Source organism: Apteryx mantelli, chromosome 4 (assembly GCF_036417845.1).
Source record: "Apteryx mantelli isolate bAptMan1 chromosome 4, bAptMan1.hap1, whole genome shotgun sequence".
NCBI lineage: Eukaryota > Metazoa > Chordata > Aves > Apterygiformes > Apterygidae > Apteryx > Apteryx mantelli.
In genome coordinates this window covers 59,488,985-59,508,787 of record NC_089981.1, presented here as the reverse complement: position 1 = coordinate 59,508,787, position 19,803 = coordinate 59,488,985, and the positions used below count along the sequence as shown (strand labels likewise).

At 36.4% G+C, this 19,803-nt stretch overlaps 1 protein-coding gene across 7 annotated transcripts in view; it reads left to right on the top strand.

The window, feature by feature from the left end:
- HECTD1 (HECT domain E3 ubiquitin protein ligase 1) overlaps positions 1-17,252 on the top strand; it is a 67,700-nt gene extending 50,448 nt beyond the window's left edge. For all 7 annotated transcript variants that reach the window (XM_067296683.1, XM_067296680.1, XM_067296682.1 and 4 more), the window contains 15 exons: positions 1,340-1,496; positions 2,304-2,526; positions 5,138-5,192; positions 5,437-5,619; positions 5,971-6,181; positions 6,262-6,347; positions 8,854-8,981; positions 11,039-11,240; positions 11,404-11,541; positions 11,809-12,416; positions 14,109-14,187; positions 14,289-14,382; positions 14,712-14,862; positions 15,708-15,852; positions 16,215-17,252. In XM_067296683.1, the coding sequence (XP_067152784.1) occupies positions 1,340-1,496; positions 2,304-2,526; positions 5,138-5,192; positions 5,437-5,619; positions 5,971-6,181; positions 6,262-6,347; positions 8,854-8,981; positions 11,039-11,240; positions 11,404-11,541; positions 11,809-12,416; positions 14,109-14,187; positions 14,289-14,382; positions 14,712-14,862; positions 15,708-15,852; positions 16,215-16,352 (2,598 nt within the window). In that variant the 3' untranslated portion in view covers positions 16,353-17,252. The remainder of the gene's footprint in view (positions 1-1,339; positions 1,497-2,303; positions 2,527-5,137; positions 5,193-5,436; positions 5,620-5,970; positions 6,182-6,261; positions 6,348-8,853; positions 8,982-11,038; positions 11,241-11,403; positions 11,542-11,808; positions 12,417-14,108; positions 14,188-14,288; positions 14,383-14,711; positions 14,863-15,707; positions 15,853-16,214) is intronic.
- The last annotated feature ends 2,551 nt before the right edge of the window (positions 17,253-19,803 follow it).

The following is a 19,803-nucleotide window of genomic DNA, read 5'->3' as shown; positions in this document are numbered from 1 at the left end:
GTAGAAATGATGTATCACTAGTACTGTGCTGATGAAAGGAGTAGTTTTGCAGGTAGGCTGCTGAATTTTGTAGTGATACAGTTCCAGGATGTGCTTAACTGTAATCCTGTGCAAGTATGTCAGATGAAATATCTCTTTAAAAAAAAGTTAAACAAAACAAAATGGCAAATCAGTCCATGCAGGTCTTGCCTATTATTGTGATTTATGTCTTTTCATTTGGTTCTTCTGGTATGATGAATGCTTGGTCTTCTGTGCCCATCAAAGTGATCAGAATGGATTTTGTAAGATTTAAGAGGAGAAATAAGACCTCACTAATGATAATTTAATGTTTGTTACTATAATGAATGTAAATTAATATTCTATGAAATTATATCAACTACTTGTGACTAATGCACACATTTTAAGCATTTAACCAAGTTTTTAGACATTTTTAAACTACCGTGATTATGTATTTGAGTAGAAACTCAAATACATCACTAAATACTGCTTTATCTCACCTTCTGCACAAAGATACAAAGTTGTTAAAAATGGAAAAATGTGGTACTGCATAAACAGAGCTATGCTGCAAAAAACCCCAGTTTGTAGGGGTCACTTTTCAGAAATTGTTAAATGGAGTTACTATTGTTGTTCACGGGAAGAAGCAGAAATGGTACATTAATCTTTGCTTAAGATTAAACAGCAAGAATCAGATCTGCAAAAGAAAACTATCCTGGTTATGGATTCCAGTCCTGTTCCTTCTGACATACTGTATAATTCTTCTCAACAAGGATTTGAACAGGCTAAAAGCCTGTTTTAAATAGGTCATAAGCAATTTATATTTTCTAAGGCTTGTTGAAAATTAAATTTCTTCCCACTATGATAGTTCCAGTATTTTGGTATTTGATTACGTCTGTGGATAAATGTGTGTACATTATATATCAATATATGCATTTAAAAAAAAAAAGTTCTTGGTTTTAGAAAAGTTAAATGCATTTATTTTGACACCATTGATTAATTGAATCTTTCTGATATTCCAAAGTTTTATGGTTTGGTCTACGCTACTTAGTATTTCCCTGCATTGTTCTGGTGCTTCATGGAAAGTTTCATTCTTTCCAGAAATTGTAAAGACCTCTGTTCTAAGGTTAGCCCAGTAATACTGGTTTCTGTACGTGAGCAGTTTTGCTTAATTTTCTTGATTCCTGCTTGAGCAATAAAATGGAAAAAATACTGTTGTGCATCAGCTTTGATATCTTTAGCATCAGCTTTAGTTTACATTACTGCTGTATTTCATAGCTAAATTTCAAATTTTTGATCAAGTGATTCTTTATAGGAGAACCTAAAAACGAACCTTTTTTGATAGGAAGAAGAAGAATACGAAACCAAAGGAGGCCGTAGAAGAACATGGGATGATGATTATGTATTGAAAAGGCAGTTTTCTGCTTTGGTTCCTGCTTTTGACCCAAGACCTGGTCGAACTAATGTTCAACAAACAACTGACCTCGAAATCCCTCCACCGGGTATGCCAGCAAAACATTTGTGATATTTGCTCTGGCTTTAGGATGGTTAATGGCCCACTGGAGTCTAGGGATCCTATCACTATTAATTGGTACAATGTGTTCTTGTGGCTGTCTAACTTTTCTCTGTTTGAATAAGAATTTAATCTGCCTCTGCAGATCTAAGCATTATCTGAGGAAAAGTAAATTAAATGCTTTGTAAGATAAGCATACTCATGAATTTAAAAACTCAGATTAGTGATGGGTTTCTTGCTATGTCTGTTTCCACTTGCAGGGAATGATCTGTGTATTGAGCTGTCCCAGAACAGCTTTGATTTTGAGAGGGCTTGTTGAAACAGTCCAAAGCAGAAGCAAGGGAAAAGCTAATATAACTGTGCGGTCTGCATGACCATCTGCTTAGCATCTGGTCTTGCTCCTTAGCGCACTCTTGTTTAGCAGTGTAGGTGCATTCACTGTTCCTTCCAGAAGATATTACATAATGTAGGCATATGTGGAAATGAACCATTGTTGATTTTGGTGAACTGAAAGGAGCTAATACAACAGAAAGACACTATGTATAAAGGGAACAAGGCAAGTGCTGTGTTAATTTCAAAGGGGATGTTATCAAGACAAAGGGATAAATATGGATTTCAAAAACGTTAACTTTAATCACATACTGAATTATAACAGCACTTCTCTATCATCTTTTTGGCATAAGTGCAGGAAGTCTTTACATTTTCTTTTTGAGTCATTTTATTAAATGCTTAAGCCAGCTTGTCATGCTTTATATGTTTTGTATTAACAGCTCCTCAAATGGTTTTTCACATGCAGGTACACCTCATTCAGAGCTTTTGGAAGAGGTTGAGTGCATGCCATCACCTCGTTTAGCACTTACCTTGAAAGTTTCGGGTCTTGGAACAACTCGTGAAGTAGAGTTGCCCCTAACAAACTTTCGATCTACCATCTTTTACTATGTACAGAAATTGTTACAGCTTTCCTGTAATGGTAACGTGAAATCGGACAAACTTAGACGTATTTGGGAGCCAACCTACACGTAAGCTTACAAGTTTATTATTCTGTATAGAACAGTGTTAGGAACTGACTGATTAGGAAACAAGTGTGAAACAATGTTATGACTTTTTTTCCTTCACTTCTGTAGGCAATAGTTCTAGAATTAGTTTTTCTTTCACTTATGTTAGGATGTCCTTTTTGGTTTTAAAGCTGTGATTACTTTGAAACAAAAGTCATAACCTCTAATGTTCAATTGTGACTTGTTAATAATATTTCAAAAGTAACTTACACAGGAGAGCAGAATTTGGCCTCTTTAGGGATCTGCTTGGAAGAATCCCATGGTCCTGGAGAGAAGAAAGTTCCAGGAGGGTTGGTTGATTTTGAAGAATCTTCCACTCCAAGCTCAAGAGTAGTCCATCCTGATGTGCAGCAAGTCAAGCAAAGGCAGCAGGAGGCCTGCATGAATGAACATGCTCTTGACAAAACTCAAAATATAAAAAGAAGCATGCAAGAAGTGAAAGCAGGGTCAAGTTACCTAGGGGCAATATAGAAACACTATGTAAGCACACAGGAATGTGGTTAGGAAAGCCAAAATCTATCTGGAGTTGAATCTGGTGAGGGAAGTGAAGGACAACAGGTTAGGGAACATTTAAAGAAACTGGGCATGCACAAGTGCATGGGACCTGATGGGATGCACCCATAGGTGCTGAGGGAGCTGGCCACTTTCCATTATCTTTGAAAGGTCCTGGGACTGCAGAAGGTTTCTGGGGACTAGAAGAAAGCAAATATCACTCCTGTTTTCAAGAAGGGTAAGAAGGATTTGGGGCAGTACAGACTGGTCAGCTTTACCTTGATCCCTGGAAAGGTGATGGAGCAAACAATCCTAGAAACTGCTTTCAAATGTATGAAGGACAAGAAGGTTAGTGGAAGTTAGTCAGCATGAACTTATGAAGGGGAGAACTTTCCTGACCAACTTCATAGCCTTCTATGATGAGATGACCAGCTCAGTGGGTGAGGGGAGAGCAGGAGAGAGTGGTGGATGTTTATTGTGACTTTAACAAGGCTTTAATGCTGTCTCCCATAACGTCCTTATTGACAAACTGATGAAGGATGGACTAGATAAATGGACAGTGAAATGGACTGAAAACTGACTGAACTCCCAGGCTTGAAGAGTTGTGATCAGCAGCCTGAAGTCCATCTGGAGGCCAGTCACTAGTGGTGTACCCCAGAAGTCAATTCTAGGGCCAATACTGTTTAATATTTTCATTAGTGATCTGGATGATGGGACAGAGTGCACCCTCAGAAGGTTTGCAGATGTTACAAAGCTGAGAGGAGTGGTTGGTACAGCACATGGTTGTGCCACTGTTCAGAGGGACCTTGGCAGGCTGGAGAAATAGGCACACAGGAAACTCATGAAGTTCAACAAAGGGAAGAGCATAGTCCTGCCTCTGGGGAGGAATAACCCCATGCACCAGTACACCCTGGGGACCAACTAGCTGGAGAGCAGCTTTGCAGAAAAGGCCTGGGGGTCTTAGCGGGTAACAAGTTGAACATAAGCCAGCCATGTGCCCTTATGGCAAAGAAAGCCAACAGCACCCTCAGCTGCATTAGGGAGAGGGTAGCCAGCAGGTTGAGGGGGGTGATCCTTCCCCTCCACTTACCACTGGTGAGGCCCCATCTGGAGTGCTACATCCAATTCTGGCCTCCCCAGTACAGGAGACATGGACATACAGGAGCAAGTGCAGTGAAGGACCATGAAGATGATTATGGTCTTGGAGTATCTGTCATATGAGAAGAGACTGAGAGAGCTGAGACTGTTTAGCCTAGAGAAGAGAAGGCTTAGGGGGAATCTTAGCAATGCGTATAAATAACTGATGGAAGGGAGTAAAGAAGACTGAGCCAGACTCTTCTTAGTGGTGCCAGTGAAAGGACAAGAGGAAATGGGCACAAATCGAAACATATGAAATTCCATTGAAACATCAGGCTTTTGTTACTGTGAGGGTGGTTGAACACTGGCACAGGTTGCCCAGAAATCTTGTGCAGTCTCCATCCCTGGAGATGCTCAAAACTCGACTGGACACAGTCCTGAGCAACTTGCAACTTAATACACCAACATAATTTCTGTTGTATTAGGGAATGAACATAACCGAAAACAAGACAATTTTCTAAGCTGTCTTGCATCCTTCTCAGATATGCCCAGTGCTGTAACATGTAAAATTGTATTCTGTAACAAAACTTCTGTCTTCTAGTTAGAAGGCATTATAAAAATAGTAAATGTGCATATCTCTTAATTTGATATGCAACAAACTATCCTAGAATTTCAAAATTTCAAAGAGCTGATGCACTTGTAATGAAGATCCTGAAGTTGGGTTGGGAACTTTGCACAATGAGGTTTATTTGATTACTCAAGCTTCATGTAAGGAAACATAAATTAAATGTTTTGCAAGATAAATATCCACATCATGCAAGTTAAACATGAGTTAACAAATTTTACTGGATCAGAGAATCGTGTAGGTTTTGCTGCAAAGAGCAGCTGCTATTTCTCTTTCACATTGTTACCTAAATGTCATTCAGTTCTAACAAGTCAAAGTATAACCAGTATTTATAAGATGTACTATGAATATAAAATATTAACTCATTGTTTTAATGTTTAGAATCATGTACAGAGAAATGAAGGATTCTGATAAAGAGAAAGAGAGTGGAAAGATGGTAAGACTTTTATGCCTTTGTGTATGTTTTTATGGCTGTTTAAACAAAAGCAAAACACATCTTATTGTTAGTTTTTTTTTAATGTAGCGTTTCAAAAACTGCAGGTTTTGATTATTTAGAGTATATGAGTGAATATATTTATAAATGCATGTTCCTTTAGAAAAAGAAAATGTAAAGAATGCATGTGAAACCTTTATGACTTTAACAATCAGGAAAAACCAACATTTGGTTGTTCCTGTTGTAGGGTTGCTGGTCAATAGAGCATGTGGAACAGTACCTTGGCACTGATGAATTACCAAAGAATGACTTGATAACTTACCTGCAGAAGAATGCAGACTCAGCTTTCCTGCGCCACTGGAAATTAACTGGCACTAATAAAAGCATTAGAAAAAACAGAAATTGTTCCCAGCTCATAGCGGCATACAAGGTATATGTCTGCATACAAACTTTCTTCATTGGGAATGGCTGTGTGCTTTGTTTTGCAGCTTTGAAGATTCTTGCGGAGGAGGGGGATGACATGTGGATAGGAAACTGTATGTTCACATTCCAGTATCAAGTTTAGTCTTTGCTCCTTTTCTTTTTTTTCAGTGTCTTTTGTTAAATATAGTAATGTTAAAAAAGCATTTGAATCAGAGTTTAAACCATCTGTAACTGAATTAAGTGTTAAGACTCTAAGGTTAAACACAGTAACGAGTCTCATTTTTTTCAAATGGCTAAATTACAGTGCACAATTCTAAAAATAGCATGTACTTTTCATTCTTAATTTTTTTTTTAACAGGATTTTTGTGAACATGGATCAAAATCTGGATTAAGCCAGGGAACCATTTCTACTCTTCAGAATTCTGATATCCTTAGTTTGGCAAAGGAACAACCTCAGGCCAAAGCTGGAAGTGGACAGAACTCCTGTGGAGTGGAAGATGTTCTGCAGTTACTTCGCATTTTGTATATAGTTGCCAGTGATCCTTATACAGCACGCACTTCTCAAGAAGGTCTGTAAGTTATCTAGTAGAGCTCCTTAGAAGTTTTAATGAAAATAAATAAAGTAAAAACTTTCTCTTGATATTTTCAGAAGGAGATGAGCATCCTCAGTTTAACTTTCCACCAGATGAATTCACAAGCAAAAAAATTACTACAAAGATTCTGCAGCAAATTGAGGTATTACGTTAATGTATTATGTGTAATATATATGTAGTATTGTTTTAAAGACCATATGAAATTAATAGCTTTTTTTTGCCATTTTGACTTTTGAATTGTTTCATGCTTACATATACTACATGTATTTCCTTATGCTTTGGTTGAGAAAATTTTATAAAAAATGGAGTAATCTGAATAAAAACATACCAAGAAAAAAAAATTGTAATAGAACTGGATATTTTGATTATGAAGAATAAATTTGTTCCTGCTAATAGAGACAGTTGTTATTAAGATATATCAGTCACGTTCTCCAACATAGGTCTTGATATGTGTACATGTTTAATGCTTAAGCAGGTGTGAACTCTGCAGGCTAGAGAGAGCACTCACAAGTTTAATGGAAGCATTTCTCTTTGTATTTGACAGTATCTAGATCTTAGATGACATTTAAATTTCAGGCAAACTTTGGTGTGTGCCCTGCTGAGGTGGTGATACAAAATAATGAAGTGGCTTGATGACACACTTCCAAGTGGTTCCTTTGGTATAAGTGAGTTTGAGTTTAGAACTGGCATCTGTAGATGTCATCTTAATTTGACATCTGAATTGCAAATTTCTGTGTTTTCATTAACGACAATTCCATATCCTCTAGCAAAAACTTCAAGGTATTCTAAATTGAAAAACACAGTTGGAAACAGAAGTATCATTATGATCTGTAGTAAAAGAGGAAACGTGGTTATGACTTTACTACTACAATCCTGGAATCTCCAGTCTCCAAGTTGTAATTTATTCTTTATGAATATGTATTCAAACTAAATTTTAAAGTCTGGAGAGTTTCAGAAAAGTATGCAACAGATTAAGAAAAGAAAAATCAGAGGTCTTAACCTTTATTTACTCTGACTCCTCCAGTGATTTTAACTGGAGAAGGTGAAATGAAAAATCAGGCCTTTTCTTTCAAATTTTAAAAGAAAATATAAAAATTAATTTAATTTAAGGTTTTATTGAACTAATAATCTAATACAAATACTGAGAAATTTGTGTAGAATTTTAGGGGGTTACAAATCAAACTTAGGTGACTTTCAGCAAAGTGTTAATATTGTATAGAATTTTTGAGAAAACTGAGGTGCAGACTGTGACTTTTTAAGGTTATATTTGAGGATATCAGATTATGTTGATGAAAGTAACGGATGAAATTAATACTGTTTGTTTTTGCTGCTGATGTCATAAGCCATAAATGGACATTTGTATGTTTTTTAAAAAGATTTATTTGGCAAAAATTACTCCCTCTACTGTTAATATGTTCTTGTAGGGTAATAAAATACAATGGTGATTTGGGACCTACTTGAAAAATGAGGTTTATTACAAAACAGGGTTGAATTTGCAATTCAGCAACAAAATACAGTGTAGTTAAAATCTCTAGCTTCTTTCTGTTAGATATTCTTTAAATGACCCTTTTTTATAATGGCAGGTGTAAAAATGACAGCTCTTCTGCAAATTAGTCTGCTCCCTTTATATAGTCTGAAACCTGTCTTTTTAATCAAGAAATAGTAACAAACTATTTTATTACACTTGCTACAAATAAGCAGGTTTCTCTGGAAATGTGTATTGTTAGCTAAGCTCCACATACAGAACCATAATTTTCCTTCAGTTACATTGCTGTACCGAACACTGACTTTATGATATACTATATGTATGTCTTCAAAACTGATGGTGGTGTATCAAAGGCAATTAACTGTATTAGCGATCGGAAAGACTTCTCTAGATTGTAGCTGGAGCTTGCAAAGTTGACATTTAGAAAACTTACTAGATGCATTAAAAGGAAAATTTAAAGATGTAGTTCTTCAATGGAACTAATTGTTTTTTTAATTAAAATAATTATACCACTTAAGATTCTTGATTTACTCAACTGTTTTATAGTGTGCTTTCTGAGGTTTTAAATTACAGTTAAGTAGCCCGAATTATTCATTTAAAAAAAAAAAATCAGTTTTGCATGTCTTTTGCAGGCTGTTCAGGCACCTAGAATACCTAGAATTTCCACAGTCTTTTTTTATTAAACTTGTATTTTAGAAGGAGCTATAGAAATAATTCAGCATGGATCATCTTTATGACCACTGAATTTGGTTTTTGGTATTTTTCAGTATTGAGGAGGTAGTATATAATTGCTTTTAGGCAAATTTCAGGAATAATTCTTTCAAGATAGTTACATGCTTGGATCTCCTCACAGTGCTTTGGGTAGTATGTGTCCTAGAAATTTAGTACAGCTCTTAGTGTGTATGTCAAAACACCTTAAGTGCACTCTGAGTCCTAGAAGCTTGGCAAACGTCTTGTTCCTGACGTGTAAAAGGACAGGGGGAAGAATTGGGGTTGCTGAGGAGGAAGAAACTTACTCAAGGCATTTCTTGCACAGATGAAAACTCAGCTCAGAATTGGGTCTTGGAGTATCTAGTTACCAACTTTTTGGGATGGTCTGAATCTAAAATTAGAAATGTTCCCCCCTCCCCACCCCCCATCACCTCCTTGTGTTAAACTCCAGGAACCTTTGGCACTAGCAAGTGGAGCTTTGCCAGACTGGTGTGAGCAGCTGACAAGCAAGTGTCCTTTCTTAATTCCATTTGAAACTAGACAGTTGTACTTCACGTGCACAGCATTTGGAGCATCAAGGTAAAAAACAAAAACTGTCAGACTTCTATTTTGTTTTGTCAATTTTTTTATAATAGTTCTTTGACTCACTAAGTTAGAGAGAACTTTATCCTAACAAGATAAATCTTGCTTTCCAAATATAAAGCATTTTATAAGTAGAAAGAGGGGAAGATGCTGGGAAACTTTAGAAAGACTTTTGGACACTTAAAGAATTTCATGTTCATTTTGTCTGGTTTATGATGAGTAGCCTATCTGCAGTTTGATATTATCCAGGAAATTTCATTTTGGTTTTCAGCTTCTTAGCTGAAGACTTATTTCTGCACCTGTAGCTGGATAATCATATCAGGCAGCAATTTTACTGGGTTGTAGTAATAGTTCATTGCATAATGGTGTAGGAAACAAAATAAACTTTCTTAAAATAAATGTGAATTACATGGTTCAATTTTAGAGATTAATCTCTAACTGTGAAGTAATAGTTAATGTTATGTTTGAAACCATACACCAAAGCACCTATCTTTTATGGTTCCTACAGTGGTTTGGTGATTGTTTAGGTTCATTAATTTTTAATGCATTTAAGTCTAACAAAGTGAACTTGTAGATACTATTTTGAATGTCAGTATTACTTGCATCATGGAACTGTGACAAAACCAGATAAACAAATGTGGATAGTAAAACATTTAACAGTACCCTTTTAAAGTTTTTCATTACCTACTAATCCTGAATATTTTGATTGCAGCAGTGAATAACTGAGTTATGAGAGTACACAGGCAATGTAGACCTTTTTGCCAGCTTATTTTTATATAATGAGAAGGAAGAATTAGTTTTGTTTTTCAGGAAGGAAGAAAGCGTGTAGACAGTGAGTTGCAAGTATTACTGTGGTGTCTAACTTGCAGCTAGAAATACCTCAAGAATAATGTGAAAAGATGCATTAAAAAAAAAAATCTAAAAACAAAGAGAAAAGAGCTTGCATTTTTCTAGCTCATTGTTAGCAAGACACATCATTTTAAAATTGCAAGCTTCTTAGTATAGAAAATTTGAACTTTTCCCACTGAAAAATGGTCCAGAAAATTGCTCTTGGCTTCTTTGGCTGTTAGGAGTTGCTCAGAGGATTTGAGTATTAAATGCTCTCCACAACACACAGATTTTTTTAATCTGGATAAATTGCATAAGCACTTGAAACACATTTATCTCATGCTTATGTAGGAGATGGCACATCTCACAGCTATCACCTGCATGTTCCTAAATAAGCATGCTTGCACAAGAGAGTGTTTGCATACGCATATATGGCATATCAAGAAGGAAAGTGTTTTAGAAAAACAATCTGTTTTAAAGATATCCTTCAGGAAACATTGAATGTTATTTTACTTAGTATTTTCAGCTTTCTTAAGCTTTTAAAATCCTGAAAACAGTTAAAATTCCTACACACACAACGCTCGTCCACAGTTGCAAAACAACCGACACATGATAGCCTTGTGCTGCACAGATCACAGTGCACGTGAGAATTACAGACTTTGCCTGTGTTTAAGTACTGTTAGTAGAGGCAGCTATTCTTGGCTAATTGATGAGGGTCTTGGGGGGGGAGGGGGGGAACAAGCCAACCCTCCCTCCCCCCTCCAAACATAAACCCATGACACAGCTGCAACTTAATAGGAAGGTAATTCCTTCAAGACTGTAATAATTTGGGGAAATTTTTTGTTGACTACTTTTTCTATTATACCATTATCTTTTATTTTTATTTATTTATTTATATATATATATATATATAAAAATAAATAAACTTAGTATCATTTTGTATATGAATGATTGTGATGTGTTACATCAGAAGTTAAGGGTGATGCTTTGTAGTAATTAAAAATGAATTTGTTTGCTAAACTCATAGAATAAAATATGAAGCAGCACATATTTGGGCATTTCAGATATTTCTGACAAATACTTAATTAGGTATATATTTTAAAAACACATAGTAATTAGTATTTAACAAGGTAACTTTTTTGTAGTGGCTAATTTCAAGTTTTCATGCTAGTAAACATCCAAGTTTTAAAAAAACAACCAATTTTTTTGTGTGTGTGTTTTTCCAGAGCAATTGTATGGCTACAGAACAGACGTGAAGCCACTGTTGAACGGACAAGGACCACAAGCACAGTGCGACGTGATGATCCAGGAGAATTCAGAGTTGGACGCCTCAAACATGAAAGAGTGAAAGTTCCACGAGGTGAATCGTTGATGGAATGGGCAGAAAACGTCATGCAGATTCATGCAGACAGAAAATCCGTTCTAGAGGTAAAGCGTATCTGCCTTGCAGAGCAATTTCAAACTCTGTTTTATAGCTATTTCTAATGTCATGGCCAGGATATGAAATATTCTGTTCCATAACCAACACTGACCAGTAGGATTTCCTTTTATTTTTAACTTTTATTTACTTATTTATTTATTTATTTTAAAGGTTGAATTTTTAGGGGAGGAAGGAACAGGCCTGGGTCCTACCTTGGAATTCTACGCATTGGTGGCAGCAGAATTTCAGAGGACAGATTTGGGGGCTTGGCTTTGTGATGATGATTTTCCAGATGATGAGTCTCGTCAGGTATATTTCAGTTTTGCATTTTAAACTGTAAATGCTCAGCAGTTGTGTAAAAGAAAAATGAGCTAGATATCCAGGAAGGGAAGAACACATGATCAGTGCACACACGGTGGTCAAGGATGACCACTCTGTTCCACAGCTGGCTGTCCTACCTTTTTTTTTTTTTTTTTTTTTAAACGAAAGAGAATAATAAGATAAACAGCACATGCATATAATTAAATTCACCTTTAATAAAATTAACTATTTTTTTGTTTTGCCTATTAAAACCAGGTTGACATTGGTGGTGGATTAAAACCCCCAGGCTACTATGTACAGAGATCGTGTGGACTCTTCACAGCACCATTCCCACAAGATAGTGATGAACTTGAAAGGATAACCAAACTCTTTCATTTCCTTGGAATTTTCTTGGCTAAATGCATTCAGGACAACAGACTTGTGGATTTGCCCATTTCTAAGCCTTTTTTTAAACTCATGTGTATGGGAGACATTAAAAGTAACATGAGTAAGCTGATATATGAATCACGGGGTGACAGAGACTTGCACTGTACTGAAAGTCAGTCGGAGGCTTCCACAGAAGAAGGGCATGATTCCTTGTCAGTAGGAAGTCTGGAAGAAGACTCCAAATCAGAATTTATTCTTGATCCACCGAAACCTAAACCCCCTGCCTGGTTTAATGGAATTCTAACATGGGAAGACTTTGAATTAGTAAATCCACATAGAGCTAGATTTTTAAAAGAAATTAAGGACCTTGCAATTAAAAGGCGTCAAATTTTAAGCAACAAAAGTCTTTCTGAAGATGAAAAAAACACAAAACTACAGGAATTAATGCTGAAGAATCCATCAGGTTCTGGGCCTCCACTTAGCATAGAGGATTTGGGGTAAGAGATTTTATGTTTATCTGTAAATATAAAAATGGTACTGTGGTATAAATGAACGTTGGTATGTGTAATTAAAAATGATGATTTTTCCATTTTAACCAGTATCATTGGGGGAAAAAATGCAATCATTAGAGGTTCAGCAAAATCCAGTTTGCTATCTGAAGCTATATTCTTGTTCCTTAGTTTGAGGACTTTTTCCATTCCCATTTTTTTCAATCTTTAAATCTTTCAACCTAAATGTGGCTGCACTGTGATGCCTTTATGACTTTGTGTAGAAACACCCAAATACCTGTAAAGACCTTTACAAAGAATGTGCACCAGTAAGCAACTTTGTTATGAAAACTGTTCAGATTTATCCTGTATTTTGAAGACCCTTTGGAGGAAGGCAGAGCCCCTCTGAAATTTGGGATTGTATTAATAGACATGCAGTGCAGAGTTTGGACCCATATTAAACACTCTAAAGATTAACAAATGTTAAAGAAGTAAAAGTAGTCAGATGTTGTGAATTTGTGACAGGGTGTCATCTTTTGTAGTTTTAAATTATTTCTTGTGAAATAACAATCGTTATTCTACCGTTAATATTATATGTTATTCAGTCCTAGTTGTATGACAGGTAGCTGCTGTGCAGTACTTCACAGCTGGATGATACTAAACTTTAGAGTTTAGTTTTAGAATTACTTGTTTATATTTAAATGAGAAATAGATCTTCCTTTTGAATATACACAGCCTAAGAGCCAACAGAGTGGTAGTCCTAAATATGTCTCCTAATAGATTTTATGCCAAATCTCTTGCCAAAGGAAATAAAACTCCTCTGAGCATTTGACATCATCCATTTCAAGACTTTAAAAGACAGGGTAGTGACTGTGTATAGGTTGGAGATGCTGAGTTTCAGTTAGCTTAGTTACCAGCAATACCCTATCTTTGGCATCCCAGAGCTTGATGCAGGGCTAATTTACCAACGGCTAATTTACAAGCAACCTATTTTAATGACAGCTAATTTTAAAGCTGCAGTGCTGATTCTGTGCCACTTTCACATAACACAGTTGTAAACCTGGCTTTAAGGTTTTTTCTACTTTTTGCAACGTAAACACAATTTATATAAGTATAATAAAAATTTGTAATAAATGTGGAATCTGGAGGTCTGCAGAACTGTTTGTTTTCAACCAGGTTATTTAGATCCTGTTATGCCACAAGATTTGCAAGGGTAGAGTTCTGTGATGGCTCGTGGCCTTTTTGACTTTAGCATGACTGAGCAAGCAGGGCCATTGACAGGCCAAAATGTCTAATATGGTTTATGCTTTATGACTATTAACATTGGAAATACTGTAAAGGATTCTTTGAGTTTATGTGAATTGAATTAAACAGTTTGAGTAGTTTTAAAGCTAATAGATATCAAACTGTATGAAGTTTTTGACAGTTGTCAAAGCCAAATAAAGTGGGTGAATACACACATGTGTGTACTAGAGATCTGAAACATCTCTTATCTGCGTAGTCTGTTACTAATTGTAGTTTTCTGCTGTGGTACCACTGTTCATGTATATATAGAATGATCAATAAACAAGTGTTTCACAGTGGGATGGGGTGAGACACTTTCTTTTGGGGGGAGATGGCAGGGCAGATTTACAATCTGGTGTATTTGCAAAAGCAGTAGCACACTTGTTTCCAGTTAGTAACTTTCTTTCTGTTTTGAAGTCTAAATTTTCAGTTTTGCCCTTCCTCCAAAGTATATGGGTTTACAGCTGTGGATCTCAAACCAGGTGGTGAAGATGAGGTAAGGAAACAACCGATCTCTAGAATTTAAACAATATTCTGTCTCTGCAGTAATTTTAATGCAGAATGAAGTCTTACAGTATTTTTGTGTTGTGTTTACAGACTGTAACAATGGATAATGCAGAGGAGTATGTAGATCTCATGTTTGACTTCTGCATGCATACTGGTATACAGAAACAGATGGAGGCATTCAGAGGTAATTTTGACTATGGCAGATTATGTATGCATTTAGGTGGACTCATTGGTGTTCAGGGTGGCCTGGTTTAAAGTGGTGGCATAGAATAGCTTTCAAAAACAAACTTTTAAAGTAAGAATGCAGTAGAGGAGAGATTTGTTTCCTAACACCTTTGCATTAGTCATGCCATTATTAATCTTGTTTTAAAGGTAGCATTAGCCCCCAGTTCTCCTTATGTAAGAAACTGTAGATTTGATTCTGGTTTGATTAAAATATAATTGAAAAGCTGAAATTATTTTTTAAACATTGTCTTGACTAATGTTTATAACTGTATCTTGTATAAATTAAAGATGGCTTTAATAGAGTCTTCCCAATGGAGAAGCTGAGTTCCTTCAGCCATGAAGAAGTTCAGATGATTCTTTGTGGAAATCAATCGCCTTCTTGGGCAGCTGAGGATATCATCAACTATACTGAACCTAAACTGGGCTATACACGAGATAGGTAATTATATTTTGTGTCATTGCAAAATAGTAACCAAAAGATATGTAGTGTGTCAATATGTCCAGAATGTTCCTTACATGCAAAAGACAAATTGGTTGAGTTGCTGCTTGTCATGTATGGTAGTAATGACATACAAATTACTTATGGAACTGTGTTAGTATAAGCATGCTGAAGGATCCTAATCAGTGTCAGATGCTCTGTGGAGGAGTTCTTCAGCTGACCCTGCCAGTGTGTGAAGATCCAGCTGAGATACAGTGCCTGATATCTGCTGGTGCACTGCACTGGGCTGTGCTTTCTTCATGCCCTCTCCTCCCCCTCACCCCACAGGTTGATATGGATGAAAGCAGTGGTATTTGCAGGATTCTTTGAAGATCCTTTTCGTCAGTGTTATATTTTTCTTGTTTTCTTGTATAGGTGCCTTTAACAGGATAGAAATGAAATCATATACAAATGAAAGTGGCTTTATACTACAGAAGTGGTACAGAAAAGTTCTTAAGATGAGGGTCAGTTGGATTCTTCTCATAGATTAGGTTTGAGCTCTGTCTGCTTCTCTACAAGTTCATACACAAGAAACCCAAATAATACTGCAGGATAAGGATGGAGAAAAGGTTTTATCTACCTACAGATTTTGTTGTGTAATATCCAGCAAAGAGATTAAAGAAGCATTTTAATCATTTTTTAATGTTTTATGCTTAACTCAGTACTGAGCAGGCACTGGAACCTTAGTGACTACTTTACACTTGACTAAAGATACTCATTGTTCTGTCTCAAATTAAGAGAACCTGTAATGAAAACCTCTCTTGTTATGTTATCACAGCTGGGTTTTTTTGGTTTGTTCTTTTTAGCCCTGGATTCCTTCGATTTGTAAGAGTTTTGTGTGGTATGTCTTCAGATGAAAGAAAGGCTTTTCTCCAGTTCACCACTGGTTGTTCAACACTCCCACCAGGAGGACTGGCAAACCTTCATCCTCGGCTCACTGTTGTACGCAAGGTATGGCGGCTTCAGATTACCCTTCAAACCAGCTATTTTAGCTTGCAAATGTAATCTTTGCCACTTTAGAGAGAAATCAGTGATATTTCTTATTGTTCCTCATTTACACCACTATGCTAAGCTTTCAGTGCTAACCTCTGTTCCAGGCTTCTTATTTGACTTCATATTTACTATAAAGGAATTAAACGTATGAAGTAGATAAAATTATAAGTTGCTCTGAAGCTTTTGTGATGCCATTGTTTCTTGACATCCTGGTGTTCTGCATGTAGTTAATTCCATGGATGAGAGGACCTGACAACTTTTAACTTCCATATAAAGTATTGTGAACAACTGCAGTAATAATTATTCTTCCTTTTTCTCAGGTTGATGCTACAGATGCAAGTTACCCATCTGTGAATACATGTGTGCATTACCTGAAGCTGCCTGAGTATTCTTCTGAGGAGATTATGAGAGAGCGCCTGCTAGCTGCTACAATGGAGAAAGGCTTCCATCTCAACTGAGCTGCTGACTGCAACATGGGACATGAGAAAGTGTTTTTTGATACTAGTGAAGCCTCTTGTGTTTGTGTGCAAAAAATATGATCTCCACGCTGTGCTCTGAAGACTTGCCTTTTTTTCCACCTGTGAGGCTTTAGGAACATGTGGAATAAGTTTGTTAGCTGCTAATGACAAAAATAAATCCTTGTAACTACACAGCCAGCAAGAAATTGGCACAGAACACTGTGTGATGCTTCAAGGGCTTGCACAACTGGAAATTAAGGTGGTTCTGTTTGACTGTTCCATAGAACAGATCATCAGATTTTCAGTGTTCACTGATACAAATTTCTAACAGTATATTTGTGTAAAGTTCGTCATTTAATACCTTGTACACTACAGTTGCCATCACTGATCCCTGTTTTGCTGGCTTTAAGCTAACTGGTCAGAAACTTGCTTCCTTAAAACTTAGAGTTAATGGGCATCTCCAGCTTTTTCTTTTTTAATGGTGCCTGCACTATTGGAGTATTTTAGTGGGTTTTTGCATATAATCATGCACATCCTTTTTTTTTTTTTTTTTCCCCCTCTCTTTCAAGTGGGAATATATTTTAATTTCTCAAATGCCCTGCTTAAAGATCAAATTCTTAAGTGTGTTTGTGCAGCTCAACAATAAAGCTATTAAAAAAACACTGGTTCCTAGTGCAAGGCACACTTAAAGCAAGTTTTACTTTTGGTTGTATTTTCTTTGTATATTATAAACATTTATTTAAATTGTTGCAGTTTGAAGTTTAAAAAGAAAAAGAAAAAACCCAATGTGTAAGCTCAACAGTAATCATTAAAATGTTTGCAGCGTACAAAACTGTCTCCTCTGAATATTTCATTAATAATTTTCAAATGTTATTAAAACTGTGTACATGTTTTGAACAATGTGCCTTTTTTTCAAGGTTAGAAAAAATTACATGTGAATAATCATTCTCACTAACTAATCTGTGTGCTCAGATTTTTTCAAAATTGCACAGTGTATCTTTTTAAGAACTAATCTGGCAATGATAACATTGCATGTGGCAGTTTTCTGTGCATTTCAGTGTACCCATATGACCCGAGGTTTTAATTCTTTACATCAGAGTGAAAACTGGGTCACATAATGCAGCTGATTCAGCCTTTCTTGGGATGGGATGCCCATCTTGGCTTCATCATGTGGTGGGGTACTTCTTGGTAGATAGTGACTTATAATGCAATAAAACAAATAAGGTATTAACACGTCTTAAATATCTTCACTTGATACCATAAAAGAAAAATGAATATTTTAGTTGCATCTGTGTGATAAGCTTTGTTCTGTGACACTTCTCTTTGGTAGCTGGATTTTTGCTTGGACCACTGCTAAGGAAGAGCGTGCCAAAAGATTCTGCCTCAAACATATAAACCAGGCAGATTCCAAATTTCTTTTTATAAAATTAGTTATAGTATTTCATTAGGATTTTCCCCAATGCTACATTGGGGGGGGGAGACACCCAACAACAAACACCCCCCCCCCCAAAAAAAAAAAAAAAAAAACATTCTCCTTCTTGCCACATAAAGAAAATTGATGCAGGACAGCACAGAAAGGCAACTCCCAGCTACCATGGGTGTCTGTGCCAAAGTGAGACATTTGATTAGGCCACAAGAAAATAAACCCTGAGCTAATGCAGGTTCAGAGTTCAGACAGCCAAGTAAGCTGTATTAACAGTTGTTTGCCAGTTTTTTGGGGAAAAGATCTATATCTGTGTGACAAAATTACAGTGAAATTTAGTTTATAGGAGATAACTGTTAATCTCAGAGTAATATTTCTTCCTGACTCCAACTAGTAGTACTGTGGTACTGAAGACAGAAGAAACTCCAGCCACTATCTTCAGAAAGGATCTTCAGCACTGCCTCCATGTTGATGCATTTCTTGGATATCCCATCTCCATGTTAGCTATTTTCTGATGCCTCTAAAGAGGGTGAAAAATACTCAGAATACACTTGAGTATTCACAGGATACTTTTCAAATTAACGATTTTTTTCTTTTCTTGATTCCTGTTGGTGATCTCAGTTTGAAGCAGAAAATTCATATATAGTGACCATCTAAGTGCAAAGCAGCAAGAGTTTGAAAAGTATGTTACATGTGTAATAAAACCTTAAGCCCATTAAGGAACAGGGAAGAGAAATTAACGTTTTAAGGATTCCAGCAAATGCACGTGCAGGCTGCAGAGTCTCTCTGGAAAGCTGGTTCCTTTGTTGTTTTTTTTTAAACAAAACAAAAAAACCCACTCTCTCTGTTTTTACAGACTTTACAGCTCATTGGTTTTGAAGTGATCAAAAAAGACAATTTTCAAGAAAGAGACATATTTTAGAAGAGATTCAGAAAAGCAGCTTAGCATGTGTCTCTGTGTGTATATATACATGTATATACACACAAAATCATAACATCTTAAAATCTCTCTCCTGTGCTTCTTTGAATCTTGGATTCAGCTCCAGAGCTGGTGGCAAGATCCTTGTTTCAACACAGCAGTTACATCAACCTGGTGTATGAGCATCTGTTCCAGATCCAATGTTAATTTGTTTTGCTGTGAATCCATTATTATTTTAAACCCAGCTCATCCAGAAAAGCTCCTTAGCAGTGTAAGCAGCCCAGGTCATTCCTGCAGCAGAATACTCACTCGTATCCGAGCTGGAGAATAGGGAAGGGACGAGACAAGTGGCCTAAAGCAGAGGGGGGAGAATTTTGATTTCATGCTGAACCTGTCAAGCTTTCTCTTCCAATTAGAGGATTCTTTAGGAATATGTGTGGGTTTTCTGCCTTCGTGATTGTTAACTATTTTCATTACCAGTGAAAGAAATAGTCTAATTTGTGTTTTCTGTAGGTACTTAACAGTTTTGCATGGTCCTGTACTGAGATGGAAAGTAGTGGTTATTTGCCTCAACAAACTACTGAGATACGGGACTAATGGTTTCTAGACTGTGGGCAGTGCACACTTGATCTGTGAATACAGGTCCACAAAATCATATTTAATATCCTCAATTAAAAGTTTGAGGATGTATGGTAATTTGCAATAAATGCTTATAGTTGATGGTGTCTTCAGTTCAAAAGGCTGGAATGCCACTCACTCAGTTTCTGCTCATTAAGGTTTCCTAGATGACAGGAAAATGATTTGGAAATTCGAAGCTGTGGACTATTCTCCCACACTACACTTTACTCAATACCTCTTAGACCTTGGTTTCTAGATGCAAGTTTGATATATCTAGATCCTTGCAAACATGAAGTACACATGATATATGCCGTTTCAGTATCAAATTATGCCTAGTGCTAGTTTGGTTGTTGTGAAGGAGCCAGATACCTTCATTCTAGGAAGGTAAGTGAAAGTAAACACCGATTGCTAATTCTTTACTGACTTACAGACTGTAAGTCTAGCATACAGGTGTGAGTCAAAATTTTGTTACTCAGCTACCTTCTACTGTT